Here is a 20458-nt window from a genome sequence, read left to right as displayed (position 1 = left end):
GAGGAGGGAAACCAAAAGTTATTTAATGTCTAGAGTTCTATGTCCTTTTAAAGGTTTCTTATTTTAATCGTAAAAGTAATTTTGGTGTCATTTTTGCATACTGCAGCAAACCCCTTAAGCCAAACAGCACTTATCAAAAACAGAGGTTTGCTATCATAGAGAAGGTGTTCTTGACAGTTTAAGAAATGACCTCAGATCTTTACCGACTAGAGCAGCTTATAGTCTTGGTTAAAAGTGTAACTTCAGCTTTCAAAAGCACCTGTGGTCCATAAAAACTCTCAGGGAACTTGGGTCCAAGAGCTAAAGCACAAGAAAGAAATCCTGACTGAATGGTCTAATCAACATCTTACCTTGTGGGATGGATATTGGGGTCCTGCTCACTTAATTATATTTTTTTTCCTAATCATTCACTGAAATACAGACAAATCATTTGAGAGCAGAAGCTCAGGCTCCTCCTGCCTCTACGTCTCCTAGTTCCATGCTATGGTGTCCTCAGCACCTCAGCACTAAAGGTTTACTGCTCTTCTCAACAAAGGACACCTGAACACAGGCGCCTGCAACTAAAGTTGCAGCCTGAGGCATTAAAATACTATTTCAGTTATCTCTTTAGGTTTTAGGTATCTCAGAGAAATGTTTACAAAGACTTACTTTGACCTAGGGAGGATGATTTCCCTCAGCTCCTGTATAGGCAGTAAAGGGGACCAGGATCTTGCAGGACAGTTGAACCCACCTACAACACATCGGTGCGCAAACACTCGGTGGCACACACAGCCTGCATCTTTCTGCTGTCTGTGATGAGATACCACAGCTGCTGGCTCCACCAAGTCACAGCCAGCCTTTGGAAATCCCTGCAAAGGCTATTTTCAGTAATGATCTGAGCATTCAGGAATTACTTCTGGGAAGGCAATTTAGAGTTCCTTAAAGGTGCTTCAGGGGAAGTTTCACAGAGGGACATGTTGTCCAATGCTGGCACACCTGGTGGCCCCATCTCCCTTAGCAGTGGCTTATGCTCCATCAGAATTGAAAGGTACCATAGCTGAGCTCTGCTCACAGCGTTTCTCACTGTGCTCAACAAAAACCTGGCAGATGCTCAGCAGAGGATTGCGACAGACCGCCCTTCTTATTCACCTCTATTCTCCCGTATTAGTCTCTGCAGACCAATCAGAAATAGTTCACCAAACTAAGTTAAGCAATATCACGGAGAACTTTAAGAAATGACTTTTATCATCCCTCCTGAGGATAGGCTCAATGGTCAAGGCCACAGTGAGATCTTCCTTTTCTTGTAAAAGTTAACTAAAGTTAGTTATTAAAGTGCTGGCAGTATTTAGGGAGGTTCTGGAAAGAAGAACAGCACAAGATACCTGCACTGCATCTGAAAATTTCAAGGATATCTTTTTCCATAAAAGCTTGCTGTTATTTATTCTGAAGGACTTCCTGGAAGAAACATCAGGTACAATTTTGACTTACCAATCTGGATGTGAGATATGTGAAGTACTGTTTTTCAATTAAATGCTTCTAGTCATGTGTTGTATTTCTTGCAAGATGAAAACGTTTCCTTTGTGGAATTTGTTTGTATTTTTCAAATGCTTATCTTGCAAAGTAATAGAGTTTGTGAGTGTGTATACACAGATTGAAAAGTGGGATGAAGTGTGTTAATGTTTAATTATTCAGTTAAGGTTACCACATTTTTGTGTCCTTCTTAAACAATATTTACGATAAATTAACAAATGAGGAAAAGTATCCCTTTGTTAACCCTCACAACAAAATTCCACACATCAAAATATGCATTACCAAAGATTCACAGATGTGGGGGATTAGCCATGGAGTCAGAGAATTTTACATGTGAGAGGTGGTAGTGCTGGTAATTGCTAGCCATGAGAACAGACCAGAGGCTGTGTGGAATAAAATTGAACCAGACTATTATGTCTGGGGTTTCAGGTCAGACCTAGTTTTGGTTAATAGTGAATGAAAGTTGTTACCACTTAATAGCTGTGCGGTGTATGCTTGCTCTGTGCTCCTGTTCCAAATCTGTTGGTGGACACGTTATAGAAGTCGTCAGAAGAATTGTGCCACATAAGCAGTCCAAAGATATGATGATGAGAGCTCTCTGGGAAGGCAGCATGGATTACTGGAGTATCTCTTTTAGGGGATTTGTGGAGGATGTTGGTCTCCACTCATCACAATATCCCCATTTTCTTTAAAACACCTAAAATAAGCAATGATGCTGACAGCTGAAAAGATGTCTCTATGCAGAGGGCATCCTATCTTTCTAAACATGTATGGGAAGAAAATGAGTGTAAACAAGAGGAAGGCAGTTCTGGCTGAAATCATGTTGGCTGATAGCTGCCAATAGAGCCCATGGAAGAGAAAACCAGACAAGAAAATCTTAACTAGCAGGTGACTTGCAGCAGTGGTCATCCACCTGCAGTAATGTACTGCACTGTGTTCGTCTCATTTACCCACCAGGAAACAGGCTGGAGGCACTTTACATTGCATTTCAGGTGCTCAGGCTGGCTTGGTTAAACTTAACTTGATTAATGCCATGTGGCGCCACGGTTTTTAAAGCAGTCTCATGATCACATGGTTCAGCTTGACAAGACCCTTGGGATGAGGCTCCAGCACTCCTTCTGCAGCTCTAAGTCATCAACCAAAACCAGGAGGAGAGTCAGTAAATTTGGGCTCCTTTCAGGAAGGAAAAAGCACACACAAAATACTTAGAACTTCAGCAAGACCTGCACTAATAAGCAAAAGTTGATTTGGAGGGCTGTAAAGAGGCACATTATATGCCCCCAGAGACTGGGGCATTAAAGTTGGCCTGAGGAAATAATAAAGGTCAGGCAAGGGTCAGGAGGGACAATAAAGCACTCAGAAAAGCTACAGCTGCTGCAGCACTGGGGAAAATCTGAAATGAAAGAGTAACCTATGCACTTCTTTTATTATTATGGCTTACGAACATTTCAAAGGGTATAAATAGTACATCTTGTGGCCAACAACGTAATGGATAAAATTATTCAACAGGGCTTTCAGCAATATTCCTCTCTGTGGCATGAAGTCTAAGAGGTTGGTATGCAAACAAGGAAACAGCAATTCTAAAATCTTTGATAGGTAAAACTTCATCCTGCAAATCTAAGTATACCAATATTTATCAGAGAAAGAATTAAATTTACCAATTTAATTTACAATTAAATTTATAAATTTACAATTTACCAACTGAAATTTCATCAGGTTTGGAACTCTGATACCAACAGAGGGAGGGACAGTAGTGTACAGTTACAGGATCGGAGTATGATTTTCACTGATTTTGGATCAGGGTCATGAATGAGCTTAGATTTTAAGAACAGGTCTGTTAGAATAATTGCCCACCAGTTTGTGAAGAATATTACAGATCTATTCTTTTATGTTAAAACAGATAATAAAAATGTTTAACCTATTGCCAAAATAGGGAATCCTTTATGGGAAAATAGTACGTCAACAAAACCCACATATCCAAGAGGCTCTTCTGACACTATTTGCATTTGCATCATGAATTTTGCCAGAATGAACTAAGAGGAAACGAAAATGAAATCACTTGAAATAGGTCAATAATGGGCCCAGAACTGTAGCAAAGTTTCAGGAAGGGATTCACATTTTCATGCCAAAATTGTCAGAGATAAAAAAACTTGCCATCTCTTCATGGCTGTGCAAACAGCTTTGTGCCACTTGAAAATCTGTCCTGAAAATCCACCAGATATTGAGTACACACAAGTCTGAGTTAGAAATACATGTAGGCTATTTCAGTGTGAGTTAGTCCATAGACCTGGGTGAAGAACAAGTGTTGTCAGGTATCTGTCATGAGATGCAGAGGAGCATTTGTGGTAGGGGAGAGAAATAAAGAAAAATGTTCTGTTATCAGTATCACAGAAGACTTTTTGCTTCCGACAGTACATCTTTGTCTCTGAGTCAAAAGAAAATAGAATAGCAGAGAATAGATAAGTTCCAGTTCAAGGGTCCTACTACTATCATCTAGTCCAACTGTAGCTACCAAGAGCAGGTTCCAGGGCTCCTGACTAGGACAACTACTGTACGAAATATTTAATGGTGGTTGCATTAGAGAGAAATGGTTTTAGGTAGCACATTTATTTATGTGAATTTAACATGGGAAGAATGTGAGACATAGAGAAATTGAACAGCACAGTGGGCAGTACAATGATGGCACCAATTAATTGCTGCCAAATGCCCAGTGAAACGGATCTTGAATCTTCTTATGTGCAATATGGGCTTCAGGGGTCATTTCTGGAGTGACTAAGGACAGTTTCTATCAGCACAAACATGCAAATGTGGCTTGGGACAAGGAAGAAGATAGACATTGCAACAGCTGTTCATGGGCACGAAAGAGAGGAGAAGCAGTCCAGACAACGTGTGGAAAAAAAAATCTTACAAATAACTTAACAAGCAGCAATACGGTATTTTTTACTACTGAGCCTAACCTTCCCATCATGCAGACCCAAGCCAAAAGATTCAGCCCTGTCTCCAAATCCAAGAGAGGACAGCTGAACCCTGTCTTGGCTCTGCTTTTCCACACACATGTCAATGGGTTTTGGTAAGCTCCCAGCCCTCCCAGTAGTGCCATATAAAGAAACCACTTTGGATCTTCTTTTTTATTCTTTAAGAAATTAGTCTTCTTTGAGGGAGGCAGGTTTTGATTGCAGATGGCTAACTCAGATATACATTAACTCACAAACCATGTTTTCTGCTTTTTGGCTGCATCTTTAGAAAGAAATACCTCATGCTCCAGTGAAACACTCTCCTGCAGTGGGAGGAGGTGGAGGGCTGGAGATCACCTTGGCAAAGTGAAGCGGATGTCTCAACCATATTTCTTTTGATCTTCAAAGGTGGTAATTCTCAGTTTGGAGTTCACTCATCTGTGCTACAGCTACTCACCTCACAGTACACGAGAAGCTAACAGTGTTCTTTATTTCAGGGTTTTAAGTGGCTGAGGCCAGAGAGAAGCACACACAAGTCACTATCCTTGACTGACTTTTCAGGAGAAATGGTTGAACCTGTAGGCAACCACTATGTGGTAGCCAGACCTGTGTACTCAGAGAATTTGTTCAATGAAGAGCATGAGAAATTGCACAGATACCATAAAACCTTTTGGGATCACCTGAAACTGTATTTTCGGTAAGGAGATTTTTATTTTTTTTAAATATGCATCTAAGAAACAGCCTGAACTGCTGTTCCCAGACAGCACGAACTCCGTCCTAACAAATTCCATCTCAGATTCCAACAAAGCAATGAAAACTCATTAACCAAATGCAATGTCAGATTTTTCTAAAGGATTTTAGCTTCAGTTATCCTTAAAAGTCTTCCTACAGTTGTATTTCAGGCAACTTCTCATTTCCTGGGCACTTGGTAGCACAGACTCAGGGGAAACCTTATTATAGCTTTTTAATAATTAAAGGAAGTTTATAAGAAAGGTGGGGACTGACTTTTTAATAGGGCCTGGAGCAGTGGGACAAGGGGTAATGGTTTTAGACTAAAAGAGAATAGAGTCAGACTACATATAAGGAATACATTTTTTACATTGAAGGTGGTAAAACACTGGGACAGTTTGTCTAGAGAAGTTGTGGAAACCTCATCTGTGCAAACGTTCAAGATTGGGGTGGAGGGGGCTTTAAGCAACCTGATGTAGTTGAAGATGGCCTTGCTTACTGCCGGGGATTTGGACTAGATGTTCCTTCCAACACAAATAATACTATTATTCCATGATTTTATGAAAATTTCAGTTGGAAGGGGCCTCTGGAGGCCACTGGGTCCTTCTTGAAGCACAGCTGGCAGAGGAAGTTGATCAAGGCTGTGTCTAAGTGAGATTTTGACCTCTAGCTGCCTGAACCTGGATCCTTCCCCCTTCTTTTCTCCTTAAAAGACAAGCTGTGACTCAGCTGAGCTATTCAGTGAGAGGTCTCTCCTCTTGTGTCTTCACAGCTGCTCCCCACAAAGGGTCAAAAAAATTTCCTTGCGTTTGTTTCCCATCATTTCGTGGCTGCCAGCGTACCGCTTCAGGGAGTGGATCCTGAGTGACATAGTCTCTGGCATCAACACAGGGCTCGTAGCTGTCCTCCAAGGTACATCTGGGAAACATGTGCTCTGACATAGCCTGCTCTGCCGGGTGCAAAGGGACTGCTGGCTTCAGTGCGTAACACACACATCACCTTCTCTGGGCCTCCGTCCGTACAGGTCTCGCCTTTGCTTTGCTGGTGAATGTCCCCCCGGGTTACGGACTCTATGCAGCATTTTTCCCTGTCCTCGTCTATTTTATCTTTGGCACATCCAGACATATCTCAGTGGGTAAGTTCAGGCACACCAAACACCCTCCTCACTGCCCCTTCAGGTCTCTAATGAATAAATGCCTTGTGTTGCTCAGGTCCCTTCCCTGTCCTGAGCCTGATGGTGGGAGGAGTTGTTGTGAGGCTGGTCCCCGATGACATTTCTGGCAATGGCACTTCCACAAATATCTCTGCAATAGATGAAGAGAGGGTGATGGTGGCTGCATCTGTAACCTTCCTTTCTGGGGTTTTTCAGGTTGGTAAACATATGTGTGTGTGTGCTTGCGTGCATCTGTACACATATATACTAAGAGATGGACGGTGCACTGGCCCTCTCCTTTGTTTTCTGCTGGTGTAGCCACCAAAGTAATTCTCTCCCTCTTCCCATGCAACTGACCTCGGCTCACTAATTAGGAGGCTCCCATCCCCCTCCAGTGCCCAGTCATTGATGCATGCTCTCAAATCCCTGGTTTTGCGGAGATCTGATCCTACAGCCCACACTGGTGGGCTCTTCCTACAGCAAAAAACAGTATAATTGATAAGAAAAAAAGTAGTTGTGAGAGAAATGTGAATGATGTAGATACAGCAAGGGGAATAAAAGCTCTATCTCATACTAGTAAAGTATCTGGATTTGACTTAAAAAAAAAATTGTATCCTTTCTTCCTAATATAGAATTCCTACAGTTCTTTTTTTCCATTAATATGGTTGTGCTTCAGGAAACACTGGTACCATGTAAAAGCAGAGGTACAGAAAACCCTAAGACTAAGGAAGTTTATTTTAGCTATAAAATAAAAAGAATAGACTCTAACTGCTCTAGCAATTACTCCTCATAATCTTATGCCCTCTGTTGCTAAATCTCAACTTTCATTGCATGACTGGTGACAGTATTTTCTTTTTTTTCCTGGATGTATGGGATCAGGTGAAAAACTTTCTTCTCATTAAATATGGTTCTCTTTGTTGCAGAAATTGCTTCAAAGCATGAATGAATCACACTGATGTGTGGTTATTTTGCATTTCAGTTGCTTCTGGGAATTCTCCAGTTTGGATTCATCGTTATTTATCTATCACAATCATTAATCAGCGGTTTCACGACTGCTGCGGCTATCCATGTTTTGGTGTCTCAGCTGAAATTCATGCTTCAACTACCTGTCCCTGGATTTAACAAACCATTTGGCATCATCTATGTAAGTGCAAAATGTTCATTATTTGATAATGCTGTTGAAACCTGTGATGTATATCACAAGGCAGTAGTAACAGAACTCAGCATAAAAACAGCAAAGCAGGAGGAAACACAAGAGAAAAATGTGTTATCAGCATATGACCCATCTTTAAATTTATTACTAAACATCAAGTGACATCCTGTTCGGCTAATTAGTTCTATTGTGTACTGGTGTATTTTAATTAAGCATTCAGCTTTGCCTCAAGCATTTATTCACTTCTACTGGATTGATATTATATATATTTAACTTGGATATGACTCCATGAGGGCTGTTGGATGAGAAAGGAGGAGGAGAAGGACAGGAAGGAAAAGCGGTGAGAGGCATCTCGTGAGTAATTCATATTGCTCACATTTCCTGTCGCACACACGCACATTGCTCTGACCCTGCTCTGGGGAAGGCCAGGAGGAGAGGGTCGAGAGCCAGTGGGAAGGGTCTTTCATGGATGCTTTCATCATTCAGATAATACCTTTGCGCATTCATTGGAGCTTTAAATCCACATCATGCCACAGGGAATGAATCCCAACCACCATAACCCTTAGCGCAATTCAGAGAAAGGTCCTTCTGGATAGGATAGTGCTACTGTGCCACAGCACTACTATATCTACAACATTACATGTTGTTTTCCTGTTTTTGCAGACTCTGGAGAGCGTTTTCAGCCAGATCACAAAAACAAACATTGCTGACCTTGTCACATCCCTTGTCGTCTTGGTTATTGTGTTCGTGGTGAAAGAAGTGAACGATCGATACAAAGCAAAGTTACCAACTCCCATCCCAATAGAACTCCTTGTGGTAATGGTCACTTCTCTTTGATTTTGCAATTGTTCTATGGCTATAGTGACATGGGAAGCAGCCTTTTAAGTGTTTCTTCTCCCGTTCACTATTAAACAATGGGCTGTTGTTTTCCCTGTAAGGAAAAATTGACAGCGTTCATGACCTGTTGCAAAGTGTTTTAGCTTTACTTATTTGTTCTTAACTGAACACATCTGTAGTGCATAAAATGTTATAAAACTTGATTTTTTTTTCCTTTGGATGAAATCAGCTGCCTGCCTCTCATACCAGCCAGCTGCAGTCCCACAGCTGGAGCCCCTCTGCACCACACCTGCAAGCAGCTACTGAAGCCTTGGCCATCCGTGGCTGAGCACAAAACAGTTTTGTCCTCCAGCAACAAAGGGTTTTTCTCACAAGCTGTAGCGGGGTGAGGGAAGCCACACATGGCCAGTGAGCTCCTAGATTCCTGGAGGATGTTGCTATAGGTGCAGGTGGTGCTTATTTTCCCCTGGAGTTATGACAGCACCTTGTTAGAAAACACCTGTTTTACTGAGTGGAATGGTCTCTGTTGTAAGTGAGATATTCTGGTGTGTTCTCTGAGCAATTTATGAACCTAAAGCCATACCTGTAAGGTGGTTCAGGAGTGACATCTGAACAGCAAAGGGATGTGCAGACTTGGGACATAGTTCTACCAGTGATGAGACTGGAAGGCATGGGGTAGAGGGAAAGTAATGTCTTTTAATAGTGTCGTCATAGTTGTATTTGAATATGCCTAATGGAGATGGGGTTTAATATCTTTCAGACGGTCTTAGCAGCACTGATTTCCTATTATGTTAACTTTGAAGAAAAATTTAATGTCGCTGTTGTTGGAAAACTAGAAGAAGGGTAAGTGATTTGCTTAAAATTTACTAGTGGAGCAAAACATTCTCTCTAGTTTATCAGTGCCAAAGCAATTCAGTTATGTTTCTGATTAAAATAATCTGCTTCATCTTGTTTAGGTAAGTAATTAAACTCTTTGCTCTCAATGAGGACACACTTAAAAAACATAAAAGTTACTCACTCTAGCACTTCTCCTGAGTGACAAAGAGTACACAAATAATTGCGTGCCTCATTTTTCAAGACAGCTGTTGAGCAGGAGGTTGATATTTATCCATTTTACTGAGCTACTCATTCCTAAACCTTTCCATTTCCCTCAAAGTACACGCATTGTTCAGCAGCCACCACAAGTCCTGGGAAGCCACCACAACATCATGCAGTTCTACCCCCTGGTCCCCTGCCACCAGTTGCCAGCATCTCCTCAGGCACTGTCTGCTCCTCCAGGGTCCATTCAGACAATTTGAGTATATATCCATATGGAGATTACATGCAGCTGTGCCAGAATTTTGGTATAAAGAATTAATAGGCACACATTAAGTTAAAAAGAGGAAGGAAGACATTTACTAGGATAGCAGGCTGCAGCCATTTACCCACCAGGACACTCTGGGTTGTCTCAGATACCCCTAGGGGTGTAAGTGAATGGTGCTGGGAGATGAACAGCTATTTCCACCCAAGAGTCTCCATTCTGCAGGTCTCAGTTCACTGAAAAAAAAGAAAGAAAATTTAAAAAATAGGCCTAAAGAGGAATTCTCCCTGGGATCTGCAAAAGCTCCTGATCAAATGAACCAGAAAGAGTAAAGCTAAAGTATCCAGCTGATAGCCTGAGACACTACTCCATATTACCTGACTTAGTAAATATTTGTTTAGTTGTCTAAAGTGCTTCAATGAATCACAGAGGTAGTTGGGTTTTTTTGTCATAACTAAGTTAAATCTTTCCGCAGGCAAACTGCCTGTGCAAGGGCCTCAGTGCCATGTCAGAGAAGGCAGAGCTTTGCATGCACCTGGGACACAATAAGCTGTGGCTGGTGCTGGCCAAGTAAATGAAAGCCTGCTAAGACACAATCTAAGCCCAGTGTGGATAAACAGAGTCTCTGTCCTGATCAAGGATTCCCCAAAGATTTACAGGGTTTGGATCCACAATTCTGTGTTGCATCTTTCCGCAGTGCTCAATATGAGCTGGACCAGTGCCTTTCTCACTTGCTTGACAACCTGTCTCTCTGGGAACAGCCTTAGCAGAGGTTTTTGTCTTTCAGATTTCAAATGCCTGTTGCACCTGATGCAAGTATCCTCCAAAAGTGTATCGGTGACGGCTTTTCCATTGCAATTGTTGGGTTTGCAGTAGCCTTCTCTGTGGCCAAAGTGTATTCCATCAAGCATGACTACCCACTAGACAGCAACCAGGTAGGTGAAAAATAGAGGTCAATGCAGTGCATTTGTCAATGGGAAATAAGTTATTTTAGGAATGCTTTAGCATGTGAATAATTGTCATGAACTAGCTTTTAAAGACAATCTCTTTTGCTTTTATTTCAGGAACTAATTGCATTTGGGTTGGGTAATATAGTTGGTGGATCATTCAAAGGATTTGCCTCCAGCACTGCTCTGTCAAGATCAGGTGTGCAGGAGAGCACGGGAGGCAAAACACAGGTACAGAAGACAACAAATTGTGATGGTATTTAAGGCGAGAAAGCTCTCTTTTTTTTCCTAGATGGCCATAAAGCCTTCAGGCACTTACTCATGGTAGAATTGCTCTCTCGTGCAGATTGCTGGTATTATCTCAGCTATCATCGTCTTGATCGTGATCTTGGCTATTGGGTTTCTCCTGGAGCCATTACAGAAGGTATTCACCAGTTTCACCTGTTGCTTCTTCCTGCTTGTCAAAGACAGGGCTGCTTTAGGAGTCACTGGGAGTGTTCATAGGCTCCATTGGGAGCCAAATGGGATTTTACAAAGCTTGGTTCTTCTTCCCAGATCATGATAGAAAGGACCACTACATCTGGTCCCTCAAAGAGAAAGCAAGTGCCCAAACACCAAGTATCACAGCATCAGCGTTTAGGTGCTAAAAATAAGCACTATTTGCAGCCCCAAGTCAGATACCTGTGCTGCACCATGGCTAGGGAGGTTCCAGTGTGATGGATGGGGCATCATGACTCACAGTGTGACCCACCATGAGGAGCTACCTGGTCCTTGATCTGTATATTTCCGTATTTATATGAGCTTCTAAGTCTTGCTGTTCAACATTTGCTTTGCTTGCTTTAAAATTCAACATGCATTTTGGTCTTTTTAACAGTCAGTCCTTGCATCTTTGGCTCTTGGCAACTTGAAAGGAATGCTCATGCAATTCAAGGAAATAGGCATCCTATGGAGAAAGGACAAGTATGACTGTGTAAGTTCAGCACCACAAGCATTCAGGAATGAAGCATCTGGAAAAGTCATCTATTACACAAATTAGCTCTCAGGTTATCTTTATTTTTATATCTGCCTGACTTCATGAAACAGAAAGTACAACAGTGACATGCCTTTTTTACTCATATACCCCTTGCTTATGTTTTCCATTTTATCTCATCTGGTTTCGGTTGATTCTCTCTCCTAACTTCATTTATATAAATTTCATCAAAATCTGTTAAAACATAGCTCATATTATAAAGCCAAATATAAAAAGAATTTACAGAAAATATCTGGGTAACTAGCACATTGACATTCAGGGACACTGCCTCACACTCTTGCAGCACATTAGCTGGAGGTTACCCAGGAAAAAAACAAGTGACAACCACGTCTTGAAGGATTTTCTCCAAATATGAAGGTTCAAGGCTGGAGGGCAGGACTGTTTACTTTTGACACACAGACAATTTAGGCTACTGGTTTTCTCTTGGGCCAGTTCTTTTTGTTCCCAAATGGTTCCAGGCCCTAGATTTCCCAGCTACCAGACATTTACTGTGTTAAAATGCTTTGAGAACTGTGGTCAAAAAAATACTCCGTATTATCTAGTCATTTGTGCTTCTCAGTCAAGTACATCCACAGCACCTACAGTAGCCTGTTTTGATACCCACATCTCTACAGTTCTCAGCTTTATCAGCATCCTGATTTACTTGCCTTTCTGCTGGATTTTTATTGTTTAGTGAACCACCTATAAAATATCCACACTCCTATTATTCTAAGCCTTAATTGTATAGAAACTGTAATCTCTAGTAACACATCCTGGTGCTAGTCACTAAGTCTGGCCTTGTTTTCGAAGAAAATAAAACCAACAAACTAGGGAACGTGAAATCCCTCGAATAGCCTGGGCCAGATCTGAGAGCTGTTGCTGCTGCTTCCCTAGGCTGATGACCCAGGTCCTTGACATGCTTGTAACTGCTGCCGTCCACCTGCTCGTTACAGGTTATATGGGTGGTGACATTCCTAGCTGCGGTTTTTCTTGGCCTGGATATTGGGCTAGCAACTGCCGTGGCATTCCAGCTGCTGACCGTGGTGTTCCGCTCCCAGATGTGAGTACTTGGGGAACATGATAATAAGATAACACAAGGCCTCCTGTTATAAATTAACTTCTCCTGTACAGAGAAGGACAACAGCCCCATGCCTTAGTCTTGGAGAACAGGCCTTATGAGGAGTAGCTGAGGGAGCTGGGGTTGTTTAGCCTGGAGAAGAGGAGGCTGAGGGGAGACCTCATTGCTCTCTATAACTACCTGAAAGGAGGTTGTAGAGAGGAGGGTGCTGGCCTCTTCTCCCAAGTGACAGGGGACAGGACAAGAGGGAATGGCCTTAAGCTCCCCCAGGGGAGATTTAGGCTGGATATCAGCAAAAATAAATTCACAGAAAGGGTCATTGGGCCCTAGAACAGGCTGCCTAGGGAGGTGGTTGAGCCACCTTCCCTGGAGGTGTTTAAAAGACAGGTAGACGAGGTGCTCAGGGACATGGTTTAGTGTTTGATAGGAATGGTTGGACTCAATGATCCGAGAGGTCTTTTCCAACCTACTGTTTCTATGATTCTGTCCAGCAGCCATGCATTGAAAAATCATTTACAGAGCCCTTGAGTGTGGGGTCCCATTTCAGTCTACCACAGCAGCTGAGGCTGCTTTCTCTGATCCTTCCCTTCTGCCAGGTTTCAGTATGGGTTACAAATAATTTCATGTGTGCTTGTTTCCCAGTCCGAGCTGCACCCTTTTGGCTAATGTTGGGAGAAGTAACATCTACAGAAACAGGAAGGATTACACTGATGTAAGAAATGTTTCCTTTACTACGTGCTGCATTTGTGTTTCTATAGTAGACGTTGTTACTGACACTTTTGCTTCATTGTGCAGATCTATGAGCCAGAGGGAGTGAAGATTTTCAGATGCGCATCTCCTATCTTCTTTGCTAATATTGAATTCTTCAGAGATAAACTCATCACTGCTGTAAGTGTTTGAGGCGGTTATTCTTCATATATGAATTGCATAACACATTAAGGTGAATACAATTTCCTAGTAATCACTCTATATGCAGTCAGCCCACAGTTCAAAGATGAATTTTTCATGAATTATTCAAATATTGTTGCCACTACTGTAATCCCACATATATGTACATGCCTCTGAGGAAGAGAACAGGCTGATTTGCTCTGAATTTATGGTGTAACAATGTATATACATATTTTAAGTTCCTTAGAAGAAAGTAGTGCAAACATAAAAAATAGGAAGTGTCATTATTTTATTTCATTAGCATTTATTTTATTTACACCCAATATATGCTAGTTTACTCATCTTGCCCCAAAGAATATAAACACAAGACTCAGAGGAAAAGTTCAACGAAATTACACTGTCAAAGAGGTCTCAATATCTTATTAGCCTAAGTCACCTGCTGTCTAATTTATTGAAACTACCCAAGAAGTTCAAAAGACATGCAGCCAGCATGATCAACTTGTGTTCTTCTTCAAGAAAACAAATCAATGTGTGAGTCAGGTGGCACAGAGCAGTTACAAACTGTGACCTCTCTAATCTCAGTTGCTTGGGTGGCTGTCTCATAACAAAGATGAGTAGGACAAGCTTTGGGTTAGGCAGCACTGCCCCAGCCTGTTGGAGGTGCTGGCCTGTGCTACAGCATTGTCACTGCTATAATGCTGGTGCTCTAAACCTTGTACAGATGAGCCTGCCTGGTTTGTAGTTATACCTTTAGACATCTTTCCAATGAAGAAAAAGAGCCCTTGTTTGAACTGAGGAAAACTGGCAGGCAACATCAAGTCCAAACAATGCTCATCGTGCTTGTAAAGTAAAGCCACATGAAATGATGTGTCCTTCCCCTGGTGTCACTGGGTTGGGGTTTTTTAATTATTCAAACTGCACTTTCTGCAGGTTGGCTTCAACCCACTGAGAGTCCTGAGGAAACGCAACAAAGCTCTGAGGAAGATTAGAAAGATGCTGAAGAAAGGAGAGCTGCAAGTGACACCCGTATGTAAGGCAACTCCACCCAGGGGGTTGTTAAACAACCAGCTCCATGGCTTTATGTGGCAGAGAACTGCCTCAGAGCCTCCTGTCCTGACTAGATATGTTATTCCCCAAGCTGACACTTTACGATATAAACACAAATATCAAAAATAAGATTTTAAGTGGCTCTCACAATTAGAGACTTACAGCTTTGCCATGGGCAGAGCTTGTGTATGTCCACTGGAAATCTGTCTGGCATCAAATGGTAGAGCCCACAAAAGTAATGTTCATGCTGCATTATCGGTAGGATAAAGCTGGTTTTCTCCCAGCCCAAATCCTGTATGCTTTTTGTTGACTTTTCTGAAATTACTGAATCAGAGCATATCTGACCTTTGACTTCAGGAAAAAATAAAATGCCAGCATTAACTGATTATGATGATTAAAAGATTGATGAGAAGAAAACTAACATTTCCAAACTCCTCCAGACAAAGGAGAGAGAAATTTTTCTGGTGTGAAGTAGAGGTGGATCCTGCTCCATCTCATGGCCACATCAGCTTTCCCCTGCCATCACTGTCGCCCTGCCATAAGACAATCTACAAACTACTACCCTGGCGGGGTCTTAGAAAGAAGTACTAATTATGACACTTTTCTCTGTTAACACAGAAAGGCTTGATTTGTGTGGCTAACCATACGCAAGAGTCAGATGAAGAATTAGACAACAATATGATAGAGGAGCTGGATCAGCCTACCAACATGACAGACTTGCCCATTCACATCAACTGGGGTGCTGACCTCCCCCCCGGCATCACTGTGCCCCGGGTCGACATCCACAGCATCATTCTGGATTTCTCATCTGTGTCCTTCCTTGACTTTTCTGCCATGAGGGTCCTCCAAAAGGTAACTGTGATTCACAAGACAAACAGTGATCATATGAAAGAATAACATATGAATGTAGACGAGTTTCTTTCTTTAAAGATCCCTTCCAACCCAAAGCATTCTGTTATTCTATGATTCTAGTCTGCTTCTTAAAGGCACGTTCCTATATGGACTGCAAAGTCAGGGGCAACCTTTGAGTTTATGTGACTGTTAATGTACATTTTCCATAGCAAAATTTTAGGAAATAGATTAAGCAATCAATCTAAATTTTCCTGCAATTAGAGTGTTGGCTATGACACCCTTTCTTTACCTGGTAAGATTTTTTAGAATCTTTACAGAAATGTACATATGAAATACAGTTTTAAACAATAGGCTGGTAGTTGGAAAATTTGTATCGTGGTTTTGGCTGGAATAAGGTTAATTTTCTTCCTAGCAGCTGGTATAGTGCTGTGTTTGGGATTTAGTGTGAGAATTATGTTGATAATACATTGATGTTTTGTTTGTTGCAAAGCAGTGCTTACACTAAGTCGACTTTTCAGCTTCTCACACACTGCCAGCAAGAAGCTGGGAGGGGACACAGCCAGGACAGCTGACCCAAACTAAAAAAAGGATATTTAGAATCATAGAATAACCAGGTTGGAAGAGACCCACCGGATCATCGAGTCCAACCATTCCTATCAATCACTAAACCATGTCCCTTTAGCACCTCGTCCACCCGTGCCTTAAACACCTCCAGGGAAGGTGAATCAACCGCCCCCCTGGGCAGCCTGTTGCAGTGCCCAAAGACACTTTTTGTGAAAAAATTTTTCCTAATGTTCAGCCTAAACCTCCCCTGGGGGAGCTTGAGGCCATTCCCTCTTGTCCTGTCCCCTGTCACTTGGGAGAAGAGGCCAGCACCCTCCTCTCTACAACCTCCTTTCAGGTAGTTATAGAGAGCAATGAGGTCTCCCCTCAGCCTCCTCTTCTCCAGGCTAAACACCCCCAGCTCTCTCAGCTGCTCCTCATAAGGCCTGTTCTCCTGCTTCATTGCTCTTCTCTGGACTCGCTCCAGAGCCTCAACATCCTTCTTGTGGTGAGGGGCCCAGAACTGAACACAGGATTCGAGGAGCGGTCTCACCAGTGCCGAGTACAGAGGGAGAATAACCTCCATGGTGTCATGCCCAGTCCGCTGGCAAGCAAGAGACTATCCTGCCTCAAGGTGCAGCAGTTTGAGTTCAGGGCTGCTTACTGTTGTTCAAAATACAATCAATATCTTGAAGTGGTTTGTATATTCACTGCAGCTAATCATTGTAATAGCTGTTATCAGCACAAATAGAAATATCTAAATGGTGCCTGTTTCTGGTTTGACAGACTTTGAAAGAATTTGTCCGGATTGACATCGACATTTACATTACAGGGGCACACGGTGAGTACTTGATTTTCTGTCAGCATCACTGCCTTCCCAGTCCACCACAAAGCATCCCACCCAGTTCTACTTTGCAGTCGTGCATAACAAACAGATCCGGTTGAGCAGAGGCATCATCCCTCCCATGATGTTCCCAGCAGGCTAGAACAACGCACAACGGCTCATTTTACCTCCAGCTTCTGCTGTGCTGTACAGGCCTGGGCTGCAAGATGCATTATCGGGCAGCCTGGGTTGGTCATTAAATAAGAGCTCATATTCCCTTCTGCCTGGCAACAAGCTGGGCAGTAACGATGGACATTTATGTCCAATTATCTCCACATCAGTAAAGAGGAATCCATCTGCTCTAATAAATAAAACAGCACAGTATACCAGAAACTCCTGTGTTTACTCAGTAGATACACTATTTCTTCATTTTCAAGGTCCATGGGTCACTTTGTGCTTTGATTTTGTTCCCCCCGCAGAGGGCTTCCTGGAAAAACTGGAGAGAAGTGCATTTTTTGATGAGGAGATTAAGCCATCCATGTTTTTCCTCACCATTCACGACGCAGTTTTACATATTTTGCTGAAGAAGGATGTAGCCAGCTCCCCCAAATTAAAGCTCACTAAGGTAACACTACAGTTTTAATATTTCACTACTTTAGTGCCTTTACATTACTCAGAGGCCCCCCAACATGCTTTGCATAGCTTGCTCTTCTGCACCAACCCAGAGACCTGGCAGGGGGCATAAAGGGCTGGCAAGTGAGTTCTTTCCAGGTAAAATTCCCACTCATGTATCACAGATTTAAAAAGGAAGACCTCCTTCAATGTTAAAAAATAAAAAAAAATAAAAGGCAACAATCCATTTCCTAGCTCACAACTTCTTGTGTCCATTGCAGAAGGGTAGCAGCAACAACTGTATCGTCATCCCCAGCAATGGACTGAGCAGCCAGGAGCACGCGGTAAGGCTTGTGTCTCCAGTACTACAGCACTACAACTGCAGGAAACGCAGCACAAAAGCTGCTCCCAGGAACTGCTAGGTCAGATAACAAAAGCATCTTCATCCTTGAGCTCTTGTGTCAACCCAGTGCAGAAAGCATTCAGACAGCTTATTGACAGGATTTGACTTAAGGCAAAAGCCTTACAGGAAGAGACACGGGGCTCTGCTCACAAGCCTCGCCTTGCACACTGGGAGTCTGCAGAAGGAAGGTGCGCAAAGGCCATCTCACCAGCCTCCTCACTTGCCCACCACAGCTTCCCCATGATGAGCTCACTGGTAGAGGGTCCACGTGGCAGAGATGTCAGCATGAGTCCCATTTATCCAAATGTCTCAGACAGAACGGGAGCCTGGAGGCAGGAATAAGAAAGGAACACAGCCTTTCCTCATGGATTTCAAGAGAAAGGCAGAGAAGAGAAGGCTCCAGAAAGACCTTAGAGCAGCCTTCCAGTACTTAAAGGGGGCCTACAGGAAAGATAAGGAGGGGCTCTTTATCAGGGAGTGCAGTGATAGGATGAGAGGTAAGGGTTTTGAGGTAAAAGAGGGGAGATTTAGATGAGATATTAGGAAGAAATTTCTTACTGTCAGAGTGATGAGGCACTGGAAGAGGTTGCCCAGAGAAGTTGTGGAGGCTCCATCCCTGGAGGTGTTCAAGGTGAGGCTGGATGAGTGGAAAGTGTCCCTGCCCATGGCAGAGGGGTTGAAACTGGATGACCTTTAAGGTCCCTCCCAACCCAAACCATTCTGTGGTTCTATGATCCAGCACACAGCTAAACCTATGAGGAAAATATGTTATACCACAGTCTTCCCACACAAACAATTTAAAGGAGTAAATTCTTACATATCACTCACCAGAGAGCACCTACCATAGCTGTTCCTTGCAGAGGGTGACATTTGTTTTCTTTTATTTCCTGCAGATTTCAACAGAAACAAAATTTTAGAATTCATTTTCTATGCATAATATCCTCCACCAACTCAACATCATTTACAGAAGCTGAATGCAGACACAGAGACAAGCATGAAGACGGAAGACACTTTTAAATACTTTAAGAAGGATTTACTGCATACGGTTATGTTTCAAGTTTAGGAATGGGATTATTAGTCTTTCCGTGTCTCTGTGTGTGTGTGTATATATATATAAAAATGTATTTATGTACATACATGGGAGGCTAAAATCACACAGATATTCTTATTTTATACCTTGTTGACAGCCTACTCACAGAGCTGAAGCAGTAGGTAATGTTAACCCTCTTTGCAAATACTTGTACATATACCTATATTATTCTGATGGTGTGTAGACAACCTGTACAGTTACTACAGAATGTATAAATATTGGAAATCTTGTAATTTATAGCACAGACTAACAGTTGGGAGTGGTATTATATCGTCAGCTTGTATATAATTTGTATAAAGTTTTTCTTATGCTTTTTTAAGATACCTAGTAGACCAAGTTATTAAACTTGGTTTCATCTCACTACCATGAGCCAAATGTGCACGGTGTCCAACGCAGCTCCTGTAAAACATGAAGATCATTCAGGAAAGACACGGCATTTTCAGATCGAAACATGATTTATCAATTTGGACTGGGCTGATAAAAAGTGCACAAGAGACAATACATTTATAGTGAACTATTAAATAATGATTTTGGTAATTCTGCTTTGCTTGCTGCATTTGTCAATACACCATTGAAGTAGTTTATAATCTGTAAGCATGTCCCACAGCCAGTAGAAACACCACTGGCCCAGAACTTGGTTCAGGAAGAGCTGCGGGTGCAGAGCTGTCGGACGGGCAGGCTTAATTGCCCAGGTCTCTTGAACAGATGCACAACGGACCTTAACTTAAAAAGAGCCTGTTCTGATCCTCTAATCTGCACAACCCAGTCGAACAACTGCTGCAAATCAACCTCTGCTGGATCTCTATGGCTCAGAGCTGAATGGCAGCACATCTTCTAGAGAAAATGCAAGGAGTGACAGAACTTTTAATTTAGCATAGCGAATGTTGGAGGTAAAAACATCTTCAGCCCAGACAATAATGGAACCTCTCTTGGAGACTGAAAGAAACAGCAGTCTGAAGTCACAAGAGTTTTAGTTTTTAAGTCTAGTTTTGACTTACAACCAAGCTGAGATGAGCAGAATAACGCATTTGGATTTATAGTTAAGAAGGGCTGACAGTAAGGAAAAAGTGCTCTGGGTAAACAAGAATTACGACTTTTGCCTCCATAGTATGCAAGACTTCAAAACAGAATTTGAAAGAAAACCATACAGATATAAGTAGGGAGAAATGCCGCTTGATTCCAGAAGTTGTACACATATGTATGCCATGTTCATCTGGTACCTTTAGAAAACAGACCTTCCAAATAGAAATGCCACAGAGCCACCTCTCTGGAACTGAATAAAACTTTCTGTGCTAACAGGAAACTGTAAATGCTGTTGGAGAAGATTGGATGCCTAAAGGCACTGAAAGGCAAAGACAGATTATACTAAAGAGGTGAAAACTAGGAGCTTTGAAAGGCAAGTACCAGAGCAGAGGAAGCACTGATCTGTTCGATATTTTCATTAATTTCTTTCTTTCTTTTTTTTTTTTTTGAAAATCTGGAGTTATCTCACAAATTCTGCCAGTGAAACAAAGCTGGAAGATAATATTAA

General features: G+C 42.1%; 1 protein-coding gene across 1 annotated transcript; it reads left to right on the top strand.

Annotated features, from left to right (window-relative positions):
* Nucleotides 1–1373: 1373 nt before the first annotated feature.
* On the top strand, nucleotides 1374–18896 carry SLC26A3 (solute carrier family 26 member 3). Its single transcript, XM_069883423.1, has 22 exons — nucleotides 1374–1450; nucleotides 4753–4871; nucleotides 4961–5160; nucleotides 5965–6104; nucleotides 6217–6327; nucleotides 6404–6561; nucleotides 7325–7489; nucleotides 8162–8314; nucleotides 9096–9178; nucleotides 10423–10570; nucleotides 10700–10813; nucleotides 10929–11006; nucleotides 11457–11552; nucleotides 12545–12651; nucleotides 13312–13381; nucleotides 13465–13557; nucleotides 14488–14583; nucleotides 15223–15456; nucleotides 16786–16840; nucleotides 17302–17447; nucleotides 17716–17778; nucleotides 18731–18896. The coding sequence occupies exons 3-22, from the start codon at nucleotides 5030–5032 to the stop codon at nucleotides 18752–18754; spliced, it is 2265 nt and encodes a 754-aa protein (XP_069739524.1). The 5' UTR covers nucleotides 1374–1450; nucleotides 4753–4871; nucleotides 4961–5029; the 3' UTR covers nucleotides 18755–18896.
* The last annotated feature ends 1562 nt before the right edge of the window (nucleotides 18897–20458 follow it).

The sequence above is a fragment of the Phaenicophaeus curvirostris genome, chromosome 1 (genome assembly GCF_032191515.1).
Source record: "Phaenicophaeus curvirostris isolate KB17595 chromosome 1, BPBGC_Pcur_1.0, whole genome shotgun sequence".
Taxonomy (NCBI): domain Eukaryota; kingdom Metazoa; phylum Chordata; class Aves; order Cuculiformes; family Cuculidae; genus Phaenicophaeus; species Phaenicophaeus curvirostris.
The sequence above is the reverse complement of the archived record's forward strand: the minus strand, read 5'-3'. Positions and strand labels throughout refer to the sequence as shown.